Source organism: Neltuma alba, unplaced genomic scaffold, assembly GCF_004799145.2.
Source record: "Neltuma alba isolate B1F8T4 unplaced genomic scaffold, ASM479914v2 tig00007881_pilon, whole genome shotgun sequence".
Lineage (NCBI taxonomy): Eukaryota > Viridiplantae > Streptophyta > Magnoliopsida > Fabales > Fabaceae > Neltuma > Neltuma alba.
In genome coordinates, this window is record NW_021634890.1 from 82,487 (window position 1) to 102,545 (window position 20,059).

General features: G+C 34.7%; 1 protein-coding gene across 1 annotated transcript; it reads left to right on the plus strand.

Annotated features, from left to right (window-relative positions):
• The first annotated feature begins 6,853 nt into the window (after positions 1-6,853).
• On the plus strand, positions 6,854-9,376 carry LOC114753361 (uncharacterized). The gene is made up of 4 exons (XM_028942056.1): positions 6,854-8,609; positions 8,694-8,898; positions 8,976-9,160; positions 9,246-9,376. Exons 1-4 carry the CDS (start codon positions 6,854-6,856, stop codon positions 9,374-9,376), a joined length of 2,277 nt encoding a protein of 758 aa, XP_028797889.1.
• Positions 9,377-20,059: the final 10,683 nt, after the last annotated feature.

Sequence of the window (20,059 nt, forward strand, 5' to 3'; positions counted from 1 at the left end):
CTGTGATTTAAATCCTCTTTAGTCGCCTTGGGGTTAAATCAAGATAAAACCGAATATAAATGCAATATAGTGCACAATTAGGATCGTTTATCTCGCATAGCCTTTTTATTTGAAAATCTAAGCCAAACTAAGTACCAGAAACATTGAAAGGGTTTTAAAATTGATTTTCTTTAATAAAATTACTTTGTAAACAATGCAAATTAGATAAATCCTAATTGCTATTTTTTTGGGCTTTTTAATAAAATGATAAATGAAAATATTAATTTGGATTTTAAGAAATTTAATGATGAGATGCTCTTTGAAAATGAACCAATGACTATCCTCACTTGATTAATGATGTGAGAGTAACTTAAGTGATAAGAATTGGTTTAGAAAAGTTATTCCTTTTAAATTAATACTTAACTAGAATATCAATTATTTGTTAAAATTCACTTCAAGCATCATCTCTACACAAAGTAGTATAAAAATCATACTAATAATGAATCAACAAGGCATAAACATATAATTAAATATGTATTCATGAACCCAAGTACTCAAACTTAAAATTACCAATCCAAATCTTAACAATTCCAATCCAAACCAAGAATTGCAATTAGTAATTCTAAGTTTTAAACCACACATAACAAATTTCAAACCAGAAATCATCAACATATAGTTTAAACTAAAGATTAAAACTAGACTCCCCTTTGCAGCTCCCAAGCTCAAGCCATTAAACCCAATCAGCACCAGAAAAAGTATCAGTCACTCATGATCTTGAACCCAACGGCAATGAGCTCCAAGGATTCCGCGGCCATTGAAGATGGTTATGTTGGTGGCCGAAGCTTGAAGAAGAATGAGTCGTTGTTGTGGTTCTGCAGAATGAAACCGCGGCCCCTCTGGTTCTGATTCTGCTGAGAGAAGAATATGATGCTGGTAGATGATGAAGAAGGACACGGGTGAGGTGGATGAATGACTGTGGTCGCGTTATGGTGAAGGTTATGGAGAGGTCAAATGTAGATGATGAAGGTTATGGAGAAGGGCGAAGGCGGTGCATTTGATAGGGGTGGTCTGGAGGTCAAAACCGAAGGTGTGTGTGGCGGCTCTCAGGGTCTGTATGTGTGGCGTCTTTCAAGATTGATGATAGAAGAAAAGCCTACAGGTCGCCCCATTTTATTATTATTGTGTTTGGATATTCAAGAATTCGAAGCCTTCTGAGCGTGCGGCCCATCTCCCTCTTGTGCGATTGAATCCTCTTTCCACCAATCAAATGCCCCAAGAGTTGAAATCTCCAAAACGGTGTGCTATTGGCCTTCATGCCTTGATTTATTTATTTATTTTTATTTTTCTTTTCAGCTTCTAATTTCAATTTGCCCTCATTAACCTGCAAAATAATTTAACAGTATATAATATCATAAAGCCCCAAAATAATTATTTAAGAAAAAATATAAAGATATGACAACATTACCCTTTTTGCTCTATTTTAATAAAGTCATTCTTTAATTGAAATTAATCATAATAAATGCCAAAAGACCCCAAAAAGATATAAAATGATAAGATAAAATAGAGTTTTAGCATCCTGCATTTGGAATTTCCCTTGGGAAAGTTTTCTAAATGGGATATGAGATCAGTATCTACACCGGACTGCATTCTAACTATTTTATTCTATCAATACTCTTCCATTCACAGTATGACATATATGCTTCAATGGGTTCTAACAGATCTTACTGTCTTTGATGTTATGCTCATTAGGTGATGCAATTCAGCCTACCATCATAGGAATAATCCTGGTTTGGTTAGTTGGGTGACATTTGATCCGGGTATTCCTATTTTTCTTCCTTTTGTAAATTGCAGATCACAAGCATTTCGGTTTTGGTTTACTGTCCGAGACAAGTTCTCAGGGCATGGAATTAATTTGAGTGAATTACTTATTGAGCAGCTCCAGTTTTTCATTGGTTGGTTTATCCAATTAATATTTGACCCTGGATCCACTATTACTAGCTCGTACTATATTTGCCACAATTATAAGGATCACAATGTTCATATGCATTTGAGCCTGATACAAATGACCAAGATTCTAGATTTTTTTGACTGGGTCTTACGAGCAAGGATCAATTACAGCTTGACACTTTCTAGCTTCAACTACGGTGCCCTTTATTTCAATGGCGGTTCTTGTTACCGGGAAAAGGGTAATGTTGTTCTCTTTGCACTTGCTGGCTCACTTCATTCGACCATTTGAATTTTAGGAATGAACACACTGTCATGGAATCAATCTCCCATTACCTTTTCTTCATTGATATTGGCGTTTGATCCTGGTAATGCTCTAAGAGCTTGGTATTTAAATGATGTAGACCCTGTGATTGATGTAATTGCGCGCCTTGGACACAATCATCGCCAAGACACTTTGGTTTGGTTTGTTTTCAAGTTTCCACGTTGATACTGTATCTCCACCATTTTGATTAAATGGCTATATGCCATCCTCTTGTAACATTTTGCATCTGAAGGTTTTAAAGGGGGGCCTAAAATATTCAATCACTTGAACGCATGTATGCCCTTGCCATTATTATCTGGCCATGAAGACCCCATCGGGCAACTAGCGGCAATTGGACAATCATGCTTCACACACCATCTGGGGCAATGGCTGCAACAGTGCTTAATTTGATGGGATGGTTGTCCACATGCCACTTGGGAAGATGAGAAGGTACTCATGATATTGTACCCTCACCTGGACCTTGAGGACAAGGTCTATTCTAATGGGGGAAGTAATGTTATGATCCGCAGAGAAATGGGCTGTGAAAGTGACCCAATGGGGGCCCCAAGCCAGGAGCAAAGAAACACGGCATGAAAGGCACAAGGGGAAGGCAAAGATAAATACCGACGAGGTCATAGAGGAGGGGGTGTTGGTTGTTATGAACTCTCTCTCCGTAATATTCCCTCGTTCGTCCTGTGATTCTGTAATTCCCTCTCTGTCAGTCCTTTGTGACTGAGATTACTATTTCTGTCATTCTCTTCTGTATTGCACTGTAATCGAGCTTGCTTTTCATGTATGTGTGTGTGTGTGTGTATCCATTGCTGAGTTAGATTTTCATATATGACTGTTGCACCCTGCATCATCTTGATAATCACTTGCCAGCATTGTGATGGACAAGCATTGGCTTCATCCTTAAAGCTCCATAATGATTTTTAGAAGTATTTATATATCTTTTGAAGGAGACAGAAGGGATTAATTTCGACCATGAAGGGTATAGTGTTTGACATGATCTGTGTTATATTATTGCTCGGGTTAATATAATAGCGCTAATCACACTGCTCTTTAATTGTCCATTTGGTTGAGTTGATCAAGAAGTCAACAAGTTGGGGCAGAGAAAACGGACGTCGCAGATTTTTTCTGTGTCTGCTTTTTACGTTATTGTTATTTTTGTTATGTTGGTGATGGATACTTTGTTGGATCCATATTAATAAAATAGACTACTGTTTTTGGTTGGAAAAAAAAATCCATCCTTATAATTGAGCCAAATACTTATTGCTTTGGAAATTTTTGAAAATAAAAAGAAAATATTTGGACAATCATTTTTTTGTCATACTAGTGCCACGTTATTTCTATATATTCCTCTAGTGTTGTTGCATGTGTAAATAAGCGGAATGGCCAGAAGCTGTAATCAAGGAGATTCTAGAAAATCTGCCATTCATAAGGTTAGCCTTTCATTGTCATCACAATAGACCTGTTCAGCAGCGCAGCCTTTCTGCAGATCATTTTGACAACAACTCTTTCAACAAAGGCTGGTCCATTATGTTTGCGAAAGAGAAGAAGAGGTTAGAAAGGTTTTCTCTTATGGCATCCTACACTTGAGAGGTTCTCCAGTTCATAAATTTTCTTGTCTGCGCTCTAACGCTGCTCATGACTCCTTCTATGCTCTTTGCTTCCGCATGATGACTTATTGGATTCTATCATATGTATTAATTTTAAATCACAGGAAACCTCTTCTTACCATTTGCACAAAGAAAAAGCTCATCAATCTACACTCTTTCTATACAGGATCTTACTTTACTCTTGCACAAGACATTTTGTTGATACTCAAATCCTTTCCAAATTATGATATTTGTTCTTTTAATTGTGATTTTGTTAGGAAGTTTTTCTATTTTCCTTTTCTAGTTATTCTGATGTAGTCCTATAAAGTGTACTTTTTGTTAATTATATATATATATATATTGTCTTTTTATCCAAAAAGAAAAACGAAATGGGATCAACACTCTGTCTACCGTATTATATTTTACTTATATAGCATGAGCTTTGAGAAATGAATTATATTATATATGATTGATGAATGATGAATAGCACAAACTTTATAAATAATATATTATACACGGACGATTTTTTTTTAAAAAAAAAATAATTTTACGTAAATTTTCTTAGAATTCCAAACTTGTGACTAAAGTTTTGGATCATTAATTAGAAGGGTGTTTGGATAATGAAAATATAATACATTATTGCACTATCTGAACATAATTAAAAATCAATGTGAAAATGTTGTTCAAATAATATATTATTAAAAATAAATAGATATAATTGTGTGTTATTTCTGATGCTCGAATTTTCTTACACAAAATTGAGCCCAAAGAACAAGTATATATAATTTTTTCATATTTGCCAGAATTTCTAAAGTATGAGCAATTTATATATTGCTTGTGTCTCATGACTTTTGTTTCAGTCAAGCACGTCTTGATTATTTAGAAAATCACTAATTCAATTGATAAGAATAGAGCGGTTAGAATGAAGAGAAGCATTTAAATATACCTTTGAACTTTCAAATTATTATTGCCTTCATCTAACGAATTAATAAGATGCATGTGTCGACATTAATTAGAAACTGCCGGTCACTGAAAAGACAGGGAGAAACGAAGAGTAGGAAATACTCAATTTATTTCTTTTTTATAAGATAAAATTTAAAATTTTTTGCATTACTATTACAAAATTTAAGTAATTAATTTTTGGCTAAAAATATATAATTGGTCCTCTAAATTTGCATTTAGCTTTAATTTAGTCCCTTACAATTATGAAGCACAATTTTAGTCTTTTAATTTTAAAATCATTAGTTTCATTTAACAAAAATTGTGAATGACCTAAAAAGTAGTCTTTTTACTTGTTGAGCAAAAGTTTTAATAATTAATTAACTGTAGTCAAAACCTGTACAAAGTAAAAGTTGTACATGGGCTGAAAAAGTAGTCCTATATTTCCTAAACGAAAATTGTTAATAGTAATAAAATATAGTCAATATCTATATAAAAGTTACAAATCACCTTTAATAAAAATTAAATAAGTAACAATATACTACCTCTTTTCGCTCCTATATATAAGATTATGTTTGTAGTGTAAATTATACTATAAATAGGACCTCATATTTAGAACGGGAGGTATTTATTATTTTGCACCAATTTGATGACAAAACATTTGTAGCTCAACGTGATCACTGAGTTTTAAGATAGTTAAGGTGTGGAGGGATTAGATCCCACCTTCACCAATACGAGAAAAAAGCAATGTAAAAAAAAACTAGATCGAACCGGCCGATTCGACCAGAAAACCGGTGAACCGGTCTGTAGTCCGGTCTGGTTCACCAGTTGAACCGGGGGAGCTTCGAACTGATAAGAAACCGGTTGAACCGGTCATAACTGGTACAGAGCCGGGGTAAACCCGGTTGGGCGGGTTACCCTGTTCCCTTTTTTTTTGGTCTAATATAACCTAAACGATGTCATTTTAGTAAAAAAAAAAAATCCTCCCTTCTTTTCTCGGTTTCATCTTTGCCGCCGAGTTCCCCATTTTTCTCCTGAATCTGATATGCTCGTTTGTTCCTCCTCTCATCAGTCATCTCTCATCCGAGTATCGCAGCAGCTCGCCTCCCTCCTTAAAACCAAATTGCCTCCTCCAAAATCCCTACTCGCTGGAGTCATTGACAGCACGATGGTCTCCGACACACTTCCTTGTTCGGCAGAGCTCCTGATCGCAAGTCGGATCCGGTCTCCCTCAACCTCATCGCAAGTCTGATCTCCAGTCTCCCTCAACCATCTGAGCTCGCAAGTCCCCCTCAACCTGAGCTCGCCCTACTTGGCCTTCACCACTCTCCTAAATTTGAAACGGTTAGAATGAGTTCTAATACTGCCTCCCCCGTTCCTCTTTATGCTCTAAACCCCTAAACCCCTGAATTTTTGATCCTATTTCCTAATTCGTCTGTCTCTCCAAGCTTTTTGGCATACGCATCAAACTTTGCTGCTGCTCGTGACCTCGTCTCCTTGCCGCCGCTGTCGTTCCTGATTCCTCTAAGCTAATATTTTCTAGTATTCTGGCCTTTTCTTGCATTTTCATTTTCGTTTGTAATTTTGTATCGAATGAGTTTTGTTGTTTTACTGTGATTATAGACTATATATAAATGAGATCCTGAATGAGTTTTGCTGTAAGCTGTTTTACTGTGATTATATCATGATAATGATGTTATGTGGTCCTTTTTTATGTTCTTTCTATGGGTTTGCAATGTTGATGTTTATTCAGGCATGTGATGCTTACTAGCTTTAAATGTCATAGGGTCTCCAGGCAGCAGCTTGGTTGTTTTACTAGTTTTGTTATGAATTAGATTTTTATTCAGGCCTGTGGTGCTTATTAGCTATATCAAATATAACACTTTTGAGTTGATTTGGTTTGATTTTTATTCAGCCAAGTCTTATGAGAGTGAAAGATTTTGCAAAAGTGTCAAAAACTAATCACTAATAAGTTGAATTATGTTTTTCTGAATGTCAATGTCATTGCATATATGCCATCTTAATGCATCTGTTTCTGGATTAAATTGATTTTATATGGATTTTGTTTTCTTTTCAAGAGGTAGCAGTGATGGATATTTCAAATAATCAAAGTTCTGGAAATGATAATGTCACTCCTAATACTCAATCTTCCACTTCCAATACTAAAACTTCCAATCCTCCTACACCAATTTCTTCATTGCGTGCAAAAACTGATCCTGCATGGGCACATGTTGCTTATAAGAAAGAAGAGACACAAAATGTATACACTTGCCTTTTTTGTGGTAATAGTTATAGAGGTGGTGGGATAAATAGGATGAAGCAACACCTTGCTGGTATCACTGGTCAAATATCTTCTTGTAAAAAAGCTTCGCATGATGTACGTCATAGAATGATAGAATCTTTGAAAGAGTGTTCAAAGAAAAAAGTCATTGAAAATATAGAAGAGGAAATTGAAGATATTCATGTTGATTCACCAATTATCATGAGTAGTACAAAAAAAAGAAAATCTATAGGGAGTATGGATAATTATTTTGCTCCTCGCACAACCCCTGATTCTCAACCGGGTATTAAAAGTGCATTAGCAACCAAAGAAGTGAAACACAATGTAAAAATGTTGATTGTTGAATGGGCCATTGTGAATTGCATTCCATTTAAAGCATTTGATTGCCCGTTGTTTCAAAGAGCAATAGATGGTATTGCTTCAATTGGGCCTGGGTTTAAAGCCCCTAGTGCTTATGATTTCAAAACCAATTTGCTGAGTGATTGGAGAAAAGAATGTCAGTTACTAATTGCTAAATGGAAAAACAATGGCTGCACACTCATGACTGATGGATGGACTAATGTGAGGCAACGTACTTTGATAAATTTCTTAGTGTATTCTATACACGGAATGGTGTTTGTGAAGTCTGTTGATGCTTCAAATTTAGTCAAAGATGCCAAAACTCTATTTACTCTATTCTATGAAGTCATTGAGTGGATTGGTCCTAAGAACATTGTCCATGTAGTAACTGACAATGCAGCTAACTATGTAGCATGTGGTAGGTTGATTAAAGAAAAGTATAAAAATAGTTATTGGTCACCTTATGCTGCTCATTGTCTGAATCTTATATTAAAAGACTTTTCCAGCATGCCAAATGTGTCAGATCTCGCATCAAAGGCATCCAAGGTAACTATCTTTGCATATAATCATATGGTTTTCTTATCATGGTTGAGGAGGAGACCGAGTTGGAAAGAAATTGTGCGTCCTGGTGCCATAAGATTTGCTACGACATTTATTACATTGCACAGCATATATATGCATAAAAATGACTTGCAGGCTCTGGTTGTTGATAAGCATTTTGTGGACCATAGATTATCAAAGATTGAGGCAAGGAAAAATTTTAGTGTGATCATTTTAGATAACCGGTTTTGGAATAACTGTTATCAAGTTGTGAAGATTGTATCTCCTCTCATCAAATTATTGAGAATTGTGAACTCAAATGAGAAGCCTTCATTGCCTTACGTTTATGAAGGGATGAGAAGGGCAAAAATAGCAATTAAGGAGATGTTTAAGAAGAACAAGGAATTGTATAAGCCTTACACAAGAATCATTCAAACTCGATGGGATAGACATCTGAAGACCAATCTTCATGCGGTATCGTATTTGTTGAATCCTGCAGTTACATATGGTCCAGATTGTCCTAGCAAGTCAAAGTTAATGATGGCTTTGATTGATGTGGTTGAGTCTTACTCAAATGAAGATATTGATGGCTTCCTAGTGATGAAACAAGCGACCACTTATCGCGAAGGCAAGGAATCTTTTAGCAAGCCTTCATGTCAAAAAGCCGCTCAAAAACTAGACCCCTGTAAGTATTATTATTATTTATTATATTCATGATTATTTACTAATTCTATATAGTATTGGATACTAAATATATTTTATTATGTAGATGAATGGTGGACATATTATGGTTGTTCAGTTCTAGAATTGCAGCGTGTTGCAATGCGCATTCTTAGTCAAACTTCTACTTCTTCTGGTTGTGAGAGGAATTGGAGCTTATTTGAAAGAATTCATACAAAAAGAAGAAACAGATTGGAACATAAAAGACTGAATGATTTGGTTTTCACCAACTATAATCTGCGATTGAAGCATAGGTAATCTTGGAAACAGTGAATAACTTTACTTTTTTTAATTGATTTATATTTATCTAAAAAAAATTTTGCCATTAAAGGAGTACATTGAAGAAGAGCAAAAGTTATGATCCAATTGACTATGAAAACATTGATATGGTGGATTTTTGGGTGGCTGAAGAAGATCCCACTCTGGAGTTTGATGACAGAGATGTGGATACATTGGAAAGCATCCTTAACAATGACAGCACTGCTAATTCAACAACTCTTGAGAGTGCTAATGAAGGTTTATATATTTAATTAAGACTCTATTCTTATACCAATATATAGTTATTTGTATAATCATTAATGTTGGTCACTGTCTTATATAGGTGATGAAGATATGAACATTGCTGACCCTCCACCTTTACAAGATGATGTTGTTGCTCCTGCTTTTCCTTGTCCAGCTGTTGACATCTCAGCCCATGCAAATGATCTTAGTGATGATTTTGATTTTCCCTAGTTAAGATATATATTTCATTAATGTTTACTTGGTACTATTAAATATTTAAACTACTTTTGTAGCTTCTCATCTTTTTTTAGTGATTATTATTTATGAATTTTGTTTTATTTTAATATTATGAATTAATTATATTATTTTAATATGACCGGTCCGACCCCGGTTCAACCTCGGTTCGATCAGTAACCCTTGACCTACTATCTCGACCGGTTTAATGCCTAGTCCGGTTTTTTGTTCCTTGGAAAAAGCCCTCCCTCCAATGGCCAGCTCACCGAGTCTCTGACACTAACCGGGTGCTATGAGCGGACGAAATAAGGGACACTTTTGTCTTTTTTTAATTGAATTTCAAAATTAATAGATACGAAAGGATTAATATGGAATGAGATCGCATAGTTCCTATATGCCGCTATTTCATTTTGGCAAATATTTTCATAAGAAGCTAGATAATTCTCCAAACTCCAATAAACGCAACAAAATATCACAGATGGTCTTATCTGTAGCCTGTAGGCACTAACATATAATCATTTTCACGGAAAATTAAATTACAAATAGAAAACCATGGAATAGAACCAAAAAAATCTACGCACGTTGTTTAAAAAATATTTTTTAAAATAAATAAGCAAAAACGGTTACAATTTGATGCTCTTTAGTTAATTACATACATGAAGAATTTTCTTACTTTAAATTTGAAATGAACAATTGTATCTAACTTTTTTCCCCATTATTGCCGGAATTTCTATGCACAACGATCTCATGACTTTTGTTTCAGTCAATTACGTCTTAGTTATTTAGATAATCACTTGTCCAAATTGATAAGAAAAGAGAGGCTAGAAGGACGAGAAGCATTTACTACCTTCATCTAACAAAACAATGAAACATATATGGTTGAACTTTCAACTTATTAGTTCCTGCATCTAACGAATTAATTAGGAACTGACGATCATTGAAAAGATAGGGAGGAACGCGGAGTAGGAATTACTCAATTTTTGGTGGGATTCAATTTCTTGCAATTCAGACTGTATTGCTAATTTGCATAGGCTCATACCGACTCACTGGAAGCTTATCATCTAATTACTACTCTGATGGATGGACAGGCATCAATCATTATCTTAGGCTCGGCTGATGAAGGACGACATACTTTAAATCTGATTTTGTAATCTCAAGTTAATCTTGCCTTTGTAATAAAAAAAGAAAGAAAGAAGAAACACTCAATTTATTGCTTTTCATATAAAATTTAAATTATTTTGGCAGCTCATCCAATGAAGAGGACTGATTGCAAAGGGAGAGAATAATAATTCCTATATTTGAATTTTATATGTCCCATATTGAGGAACTGAGGTTTATAAGTTTTAGAGATTCTTCCTTCTAATATGTTAGTCTTTTGGAATTTGACTTTCTTTTTGAGTTTATGCTCATCACATTGAACCTTAAACGTAAAATGAGTGTCTTAGTCTAATGAATCGATGTGTTTGATATGAAAATTAATTTGAAACGGTTTCTTCGTGAAAGTTAATGCCTCTTTGATTCCATCTCATCTCATCCCCTCCTATATATGTATTTTGAAACCACCTTTTTTTGTTTTTTCCTCCTTATAAGAGTATTCTGGATCGTTTACGTTCATATATTACCTCCGATTCTTGTCCTATTTGAACTCGATCGCGACTTGCTAGATAAGGTACCACCCTCTCCAGGAAGCCACAAGTCTACAAGGCGGATCGTTTACCTTTAAGTATCCATACTAAGTTCCCTTTTTTCCTTCAAAAAGAAGACGAATGTAGTTTTCTTAGAGACAAATATTCCCTTAGTGAAGATAGTCCTATTTAAAATACTACCAAATACTAAATGTGGATATTTCTTTTGATAGAAATTTAAACCTTAGTTAGTTATATTACGAAACACTAACCATAGTTGATTAAACGAATGCAGTTGTGTGGAAAGTCCAGTGAGAAAAGACCAGTGATGGGACGGAGCCGATGTTACTATATACTGGGCCCATATATTGACTGTGTCAACCATATTTCAAAAGTAACAATATCTTCTTGGCTTCTTCCGTGATGATGTGACGCAGTCCACAAGTTCTTGAAAATGAGAAGTCTTAGTTGGTGAGAGATGAGAGGTTGGCATATCCCAAAAAAAAAAAAAAGAAACACAGGTTGGAAATAAGATAACCATGGAATATCAATGAAGTATAGTATTATTAATTAGACTTTCAACTTGAATTAAGTACCATGCACCATGAAACTACGTTTTCTTTGGTTAAGCCGCGACGCATATCTGGCACCCAAAGAGAGAAGTAAACACATTCATCCAAAATATAAATAGATGCTTTGGCAAAAAAAGAACATAAATATATGCACTTGCTATTCAAGAAATTTCATATAATATTTATCAAGGACAAAGCGCTTGATGGCATTGCTTGCACCCAACGTCCTAATCTTTTTTGTGGTTTGGTGCAATTTTTTCTCAACCGTAACTAGCCTCTAATATCGGTTAAATGAGAGAATAGGCAACCATAAATATTTTTTAAGGTTGCCTCTCAAGTGGCGCTTGATTTATAGTTTTCAGCCTGACTCTTCATTTGCTTATTGGTCCTCCGGTAAGGGGAAGGTGACGGTTTGGCAATCAAACGGGCCACCCCAGTAGTGACCATCAATTTAAAATTTCTCTCCATCTTTTCCTTCTAGCTCTACAACTCCATGACCATGAATCCTCAAAACAGTGAATAGACCAGACCATCTAGACTTTAGCTTTCCAGGAAAGAATCTTAGCTTGGAATTGTGCAATAGAACTTGTTGACCTAGCTGAAAAGCTCTAACAAGGATTTTCTTGTTAGTCTTCTCTTTGTAGAGTCTTGAACTTTCATAGGCATTGAACCAAAATTCCTCAAGTTCATTAAGCTGTAAGAGTCGCTTCTTACCAATGGCTTTTGCATCAAAATTTAGCCATTTGATAGGCCAATAAGCACCATGTTCTAGCTCGACAGGGAGATGGCATGCCTTACCAAAGACCAGTCTATATGGTGACCTAGAATAGGTGTCTTGTATATCATTTGGTATGCCCACAAAGCGTCATTAAGCTTAGTAGACCAATCTTTTCTTATGTGTCCTACGATCTTCTCTAATATCTTCTTGATTTCTCAATTGGAGATCTCTGCTTGGTCATTAGTTTGATGATAAGCTAAAGCAACCTTGTGCTTGACACCATTTTTTTTAATAGAGCTCTAAATTCATTGTTGCAAAAATGGCTTCCTCCATCACTGATTATGGCCCTTGGGGTTCCAAACTCGATGAAAATATTCTTTTTCAAGAATTTGACAACAACCTTGGCATCCTTAGTTGGGGTGGCAATGGCTTCAACCCATCTTGACACTTAATCCACTGCTATCAAAATGTATTGATTGTTGAAGGACTTGGGGAATGGTCCCATAAAGTTAATTCCCCAAATATCAAATAATTCCACTTCAAGTATGTTATTTAGAGGCATCTCATTCCTTTTAGATAATTGCCCACTCGTTGACAACGATCACAAGTCAACACACTACTATAATAAAGTCTATTTTCATCCCTTATTTTTGTCTGAAATTGAGAACAAAGGAGAATAGTACCTCATACTCGTCTATTATGGTCCAACAGACGAGTATGGGCCCTCCATACTCGTCCGGTCCACTAACCACAACAGACGAGTATGGGGACACATATTTATCTGTTCTGGTCCAATAAACGAGTATGGGCTTGGTTTTTTAAAGTCAAAAACTGCCAGATCACTCCCTTTTTCTCCCTTTTCGTCAAATCCACAACTCCCTCTTCTCCCTCAGCTCTCTACCTTTCTCCCTCAGCTCGCTATCTTTCTCCCGCTGTCATCCTCTGTTCGCAACTCGTCAGCTCGGTTGTCGTGAGTTCATCTCCCTAGGTCACTATGAGCTCATCTCCCTCATCTCGTCGTCTCCCTCGACTCATTGTGAGTTCATCTCCCTCAGCTTGCCATGAGCTCACGTCGCCCTCAGCTCATCTCACTCAGCTCGTCTCCCTCAGCTCACATTGCCCTGAGCTCATCTCCCTGAGCTCGTCTCCTATGCCATAGCGTCCCTCTCTCCCCCTCAACTTGCCATTTTGCTTCTACCCCTTAGCTCGCCATCGTGTTGGTAGTGCATTGTTGTCGTGGGTAGCTTGTATTTCTTGTAGCTAGTGGTTAGCTTGACTCTCCTTCACATAGGTATGATTAAAGGTGTTTATAAGTTGTTTTATTACTCTGACTTGTTAGAATCAATAGTTATGCGATTGAAGATGAATTTTGGAGATTTTATTGTTGCGTTCTAAGTGTTGATGAAATGCCAATTATTATAATATGAAAATTTGAGATTGACTGGGTGGCTACTGGTTTATTCAGTTATGAGGAAAGATTATTTCTTGAGATTTTATTATTGTACTTAAGGTGTTTGATGAAATGCCTATGTGTGTATGAGCTATAAATTTGAGCTACTATCAATAGTTAGACTAAATAAATTGGTGAGTTGTATAATTATTTTCTCATAGTAGGAACAATAGTTTAATTGTTGCTCTTGGACTTGTTAGAATTAGTAGGTTATGTATTATGTTCAAAAGTAGTTTAATTTTGTTTGATTGCTTCAACTAGTTTGAAATGCTTTAATTTTCTTTGAAATATTATGACATTATTATTTGATTTCATTTTAGGCTTATGGCCTTTCATTTTATTATTTATACTAATTTTTATTTTTTTCCATTCTATTATTTAAAGTTCGAATTATGTGTATGTGATTTTTTTTAAAGCATTTGAATTAATCAAAATCTCTTCTCTCTTTCTTTCCCCTTTATCATTAAGTTGAATTCAATTAAAACGTTGTTGATATTATTCTTGAATTAAATTATTCAAAATTGGTTATGTAATAATAGAATGGATCGTAGTTGGATGAGTGTTTTGAGAACGAGTAAGGAATATGAGAAAGGGGTAGAACAATTTATTGAATTTGCTTAAAGAAATGCTTATAACAAAAAAAGAAAGTATTTTTGCCCTTGTGTCAATTGTTTAAATGAGAGACGATTGATTACTAATGATATAAGGGATCACTTATTTTGTGAGGGGATAAATCTTTAGTATATAAGATGGATATGACACGGTGAAAGAGGAACAACACTATTAGTTGAGTCAGAAGAAGTTATGGGTGGCTTGAATGATAGAATAAGTATGATTCACAATGTAGAAACGGGGGTTTTTTGCACAATCACATATAAATGACAGCTTGAATAATGATGCTGAGATAGCTTTATACCCCGAGTGTTTTAAGTATACATGGTTGACAGCTGTGTTGAAATTATTCAATTTAAAGGCAACTAATGGATAGACGGATGAAAGTTTTACAGAGTTGCTTCAATTGTTGAGTGATATGCTTCTGTCTGATAATGTTTTTCCAAATAGTGTGTATGAGGCAAAGAAAATCTTATCCCAAATAGGTATGGCCTATGAAAAGATACATGCATGTCCTACTGATTGCATACCATACAGAAAAGAGTATATTGATCTAATTGAGTGTCCAAAATGTAAAACTTCACGATACAAAGTGAAGAAGAACACGGGTTGTGATGGTGAAGTTAATGAGACAACTAAAGGGCAACATTTGAAGGTCTTATGGTATCTTTTAGAATAAACAAAAATGATTTTTTTTTACAGTGATGACACAAAGTCATAGGCATCTTTGAACAAAGTGGGCCAAAAGAATCTGAATTGCAAGACCTTTGTAACTATCTTGTTACCCCCAAAATGACCTCCATACTCAGATGAGTGATAACATCTCAAAATTTCTTCTTGTTCACATTCTAGAACACATCTTCTTAGTAGTTAGTCAACACAAGGATGAAACAAGAATGGTTCTTGTCAATGGTAGAGCTTGACATCATGTAGGAACTTCCTCCTTTGATGATGGCTTAACTCTTGAGGAATAATGCCACAAACAAGGAAATTGACAATAATAGTATACCAAGGCACCTTAATATGGGTTATAGTGAAGGGTTACTCATCAGAGAAGGTCTCATTAATCACTTGGTCAGATTCTGATTGAGCATCAATACTCAATCGTGATAGATAGTCAGCTACTTGATTCTTAGTACTTTTTCAATCAACAATCTCGAGATCAAATTCTTGCAGAAGAAGGTCCCATCAAATCAACCATGTTGTAGACTCCTTCTTGCTGAAAAGATACTTAAGTGTTGCATGATCAGTGTAAACAATCACCTTGGCTCCTACTAGATAAGAGCGAAACCTATTGAAGGCAAAAACCACTGCAAGTAGCTCTTTCTCAGTAGTGGTGTAGTTCTCTTGAGCATCATCAAGTGTTCTACTTGCATAGTGGATAGGATGGAAAACGTTATCTTTCTTCTAACCAAGAAAAGCTCCCACTGCATAATCACTAGCATCATACATCATAATAAATGGCAAACTCCAAGTAGGGGCCATCATAATAGGAGCAGTGACAAGCCTTCTCTTTAACACTTCAAATGCTTTATAACAAGCATCATTAAACTTGAATTCCACATTCTTCTCAAGTAAAGTACATAGTGGCTTGGTGATTTTGGAAAAGTCCTTAATAAAGCAGCGATAAAAGCCAACATGCCCTAGGAAACTTCTCACACTCTTAAACATTTAATTTGTCAAGGGAGGAAGTTGTTCGATCACAGAAATCCTTGCCTTGTCAACTTCTAATCCATTCTTGGATACTCAATGACCTAACACAGTGTCCTCTAGCTTTCACCATCAAGTGGCATTTTTCCAGTTGAGAACAAGGTTGGTTTCTTCACACCGCCTTAAAACATTTGCTGAATTAGTTATACACTCATCAAATCAATCACCAAAAATCATAAAGTCATCTATGAAGTCATTCTCATCTTGTTCTGCCATATTTTTAGGTTGTTCAGGTTCAAGTGGTGGTTATAGGAGTATTCATGGTCATCGCAGAATCTCAAGTGTGATTTCATCCGCTTCTTCTGAACTTGATTCTTCCTCAGTAACCTCTTCCAAAATAACTTCCAATTTTCCTTGCATGTGTCAAGAAGTACCTACAAAATTATAGTAAAAGCAAAAGTATCAAACTAATCAAATGCTTATCAAATGAAACTAAATAATTAAATGTTACCACTCTATTTATAACTATCACTACAAACACGAAAAGAAAAACTTAAGCGTAACCAATTACACAACAGGGACAATCAACCACAAACAATCTTGCTGTAGTCCTAAGCAATGGCACCAAGAACTTGTTCGCCATTTAGCTTAACCACAAGCGCATAGGTCATAAGTAGTATAAAAAGTATCATTCTCTTAGAGACTAAGGCTAGACAAGCTAAAAATCGCAATTGTGTTCATGATTACGTTAAGTGAAATTAATGTGCAAATAAAGTTGTTTAAAGTACTGTGAAAGCAAAGGTGAAAATCAAAGCAAAATGAACTTGACTTTAAGACAAGTAAGGATCTAGGATTATTGCTCACTATTGTACTTCATAAAATTTGGTTAGAAACTTCTCATTTAGTGTTTTAATGATAAGTTAAGTCAACTCAAGATTCACAAATATTGATTAAGCTTTTTCAAGACAAAACCAAATTTTGTAATCTTAATAAACTTCACAATATTCTCTTGCTTTTATTGAAAAGATTACACTTTAAAAACCAAAACCCTTTTGGACAATGCTAGGTCAATAGATATGTCTTTATTCTATCAACAAACCATCTATTTAATGGTATAAACTTCCAGTCTAACATGTTTTTACCCAAGTTTAAAGATCAATTTAACTTCCTCAAGTTTCAACCAATCAAACAAATCACTCCAAGTGGTGGCCAATCACAAGGAAGCACTAAGATCAAGGCAAAAACAACATAATATTAACATTAACACTAAAAAGAGACTTAAAAAAAGTTTTAACACATACGATAGATCAAAATAATGCTAGACTGACTACTCTAGCTACATATATTCATCAAAAAGCAACAAATACAAGGGTATTTCATAGCCATTACATAAGCAAAGGAGAAGAGAAGAAGAAAACCAAGAAAACTGAGGAAAGAAGCTCCAAATCTCTTGCAAACTTCAAGCCTAGAGCTCTCAAGCCTTAAAATCTCTAAACCCTAGCAAAGAACTCCTCCAAATAGGTCCCCAAGTTGAAGCCTAGTTGAAAATCATGAGTTTTTCCTTTTATATGTCCTAAATTTTAAGTTATAATGTAAAACACATAGTTGCACAGGTACAAGCACCGCAAAGAATTACACAAAGAGGGAACTCTTTAGAAGGGATTGGGTGCCACAGTGGATTTATTCAAGCGCTACAGCACATAGTACAGAATGCCTTTCTTTTCTTTTTGCTTCAAAGGCTGCTGTGGATTGCTCCAGTCATTGTGACGGATTGAGCATTTTTGGCCTTTTTCACTTAGTTGTTCGATTCTTGCTCGCTCTGTATCCATGATCTTCCTCTGATCAACCAAAGTAGGTTGAATATTTCTCCCCTCAACTCTCACTATTTCCTACACCAAAATCTTAGAACACATAATCCCCAAATATTAGCACAAATCAAGTTTCACTTTTTCAAATCATATTTTCCAGCTTTATGAGAACAACCCTGCATAATTAGCTTCCAAAACCCATAAAAGATTGTTAAAACAAGCTAAATTGGTAGGAATTTTGAGAGGTTATCACCAATCACAAGAAAGTACTAGGCTCAAGGTGAAAACAATATAGCATTATTATTAACACTAAAGAGAGAGTTAGAACAAGTCTTAGTCTATACTATAGATCAAAATAATCTTAGAATGACAACTCTAGTTACACATGTTCAGTGAAGAGCTACAAATACAAAGGTATTTCATAACCATTACAGAAACAAAGGAGAAAAGAAGAAGAAAACCAAGGAAAATAAGAAAAGAAACTGAAATCTCTTTCAAGCTTCAAGCCCAAAGCTCCTAAGCTCCAAAACCTCCAAACTCTAGCAAAGAACTCCTCCAAACAGGTTTCCAAGTCAAAGTCTGGCCAAGAATTCCAAGTTTTCCTTTTTATATGCCCTAAATTTTAGAAGAATTGCACAAATAATCCCTAAATGTTAGCACAAATCAAGCTTCATATTTTCAAGTCATATTTTTCAGCTTGAAGGGAATAACCCAACACAATTAGCTTCCAAGACCCACAAAAGATTGTTAAAACAAGCTAATTTGGTAGGAATTTTGAGAGGTTATCACATATTTATTTCATACAACATAAAAGTATTTTTGTAAGCCAATCCGAACCAACACAAAATAAACATTCGTCTATGACTACCCATTCATAAAGAGGGCGAAGAGGGCATGCTGCTAAAAGAAAATTAAGTTTAACGATATTTGGATTGACTTATATTAAGTTATTTTATCTTGTATGAGTTAATTACTTACATTAATAGAATTTTATCTTGCTCCTCTAATCCTCCTCATGGCCAATACAAATATAAAGTTTCAGAAAAATTAGTCTTTTGAGATCCTTATAATTTTGACTTGTTTATAACTCAGTCCCTATACTTTGATTTGATACAACTCACTTCCTATTGTTTTAACTCAATTGTAGCTCAATCTCTATAGTTTGACTCGTTGCAACCTGCTCTTTATAGTTTTACCCATTTAAAAAAATAATTATATATCCAATAAAGAGAGGGACTAAGTTATAAAATGATTGAAAGTATAGAGACCAAGTTACAACGAATCAAACTTTAAGAATTGAGTTATAATCAAGTCAAAACTATAGAGATTGAGTTGCATCAAGTCAAAATATAAGGACTAAATTACAAACGAGTTAAAGCTATAAGGACCAAATGATTATCTATCCCTGAAGTTTCCATCGTGTTGGTCCCTCAAGTTTCTTTCAATCTAAAACATTAGTTTCTATAATTTAATAAAAATCTAGACCATTTTGCTTTTTAAAGAATCAAAACCTGTGGTTTGAAACTTAATGAACTAAAACTAGAATTCAAGCAAACTTGAGGGATCAAAAATTATATTAACCTTAAAAATAAGTTAGAATTACGCTTGGAGATCATGGAATCAAGATGCTTTCAATCAATATTCTAAAAGCCATAAAATCAATATTAAATAAAATAAATCAGTATTTGTGATTTAGGAAAATTAATCTGGAGGTCCATTATTATATTAAAGATTGGTCTGATTAATGGTAGGAAAGGAGACGGTGGTGACGAATAAGTAGTGAAGGAGGGAGGAGACCCTGGTCCAATTAATTTTCCCTTGTGATTTTCATAATCTACTTAGTTAGATTCATTATCAAATTAATAACATAATACTACTTCTAATCCTTAATATAAGAGTTAGTTGACTAATTTAAGTAGATTAAGAAAATTAGTTAAGCTAGTTATTACTTATTTGTAATAAATAGGTGTTGTCTTTATAAAATATCTTTACTAATCAAGTGTATTGGCTAGAACTATTATTACTACAAAGATTATCTTTAAAAAATGAATAAATATAATAGACAAAATGAGAGCTCTTATATTAAGGACCAAAGGTAGTAATTAGATAAAATTAATGTCATATAGTACATATATAATAATATAAATATAATAAATATATTAATCGTGAATATATTTTAAAAAATTCTCTACTCACATCCCTGTATGATTACGCAGTAACAATATGTTTGAAAAACGTAATATAC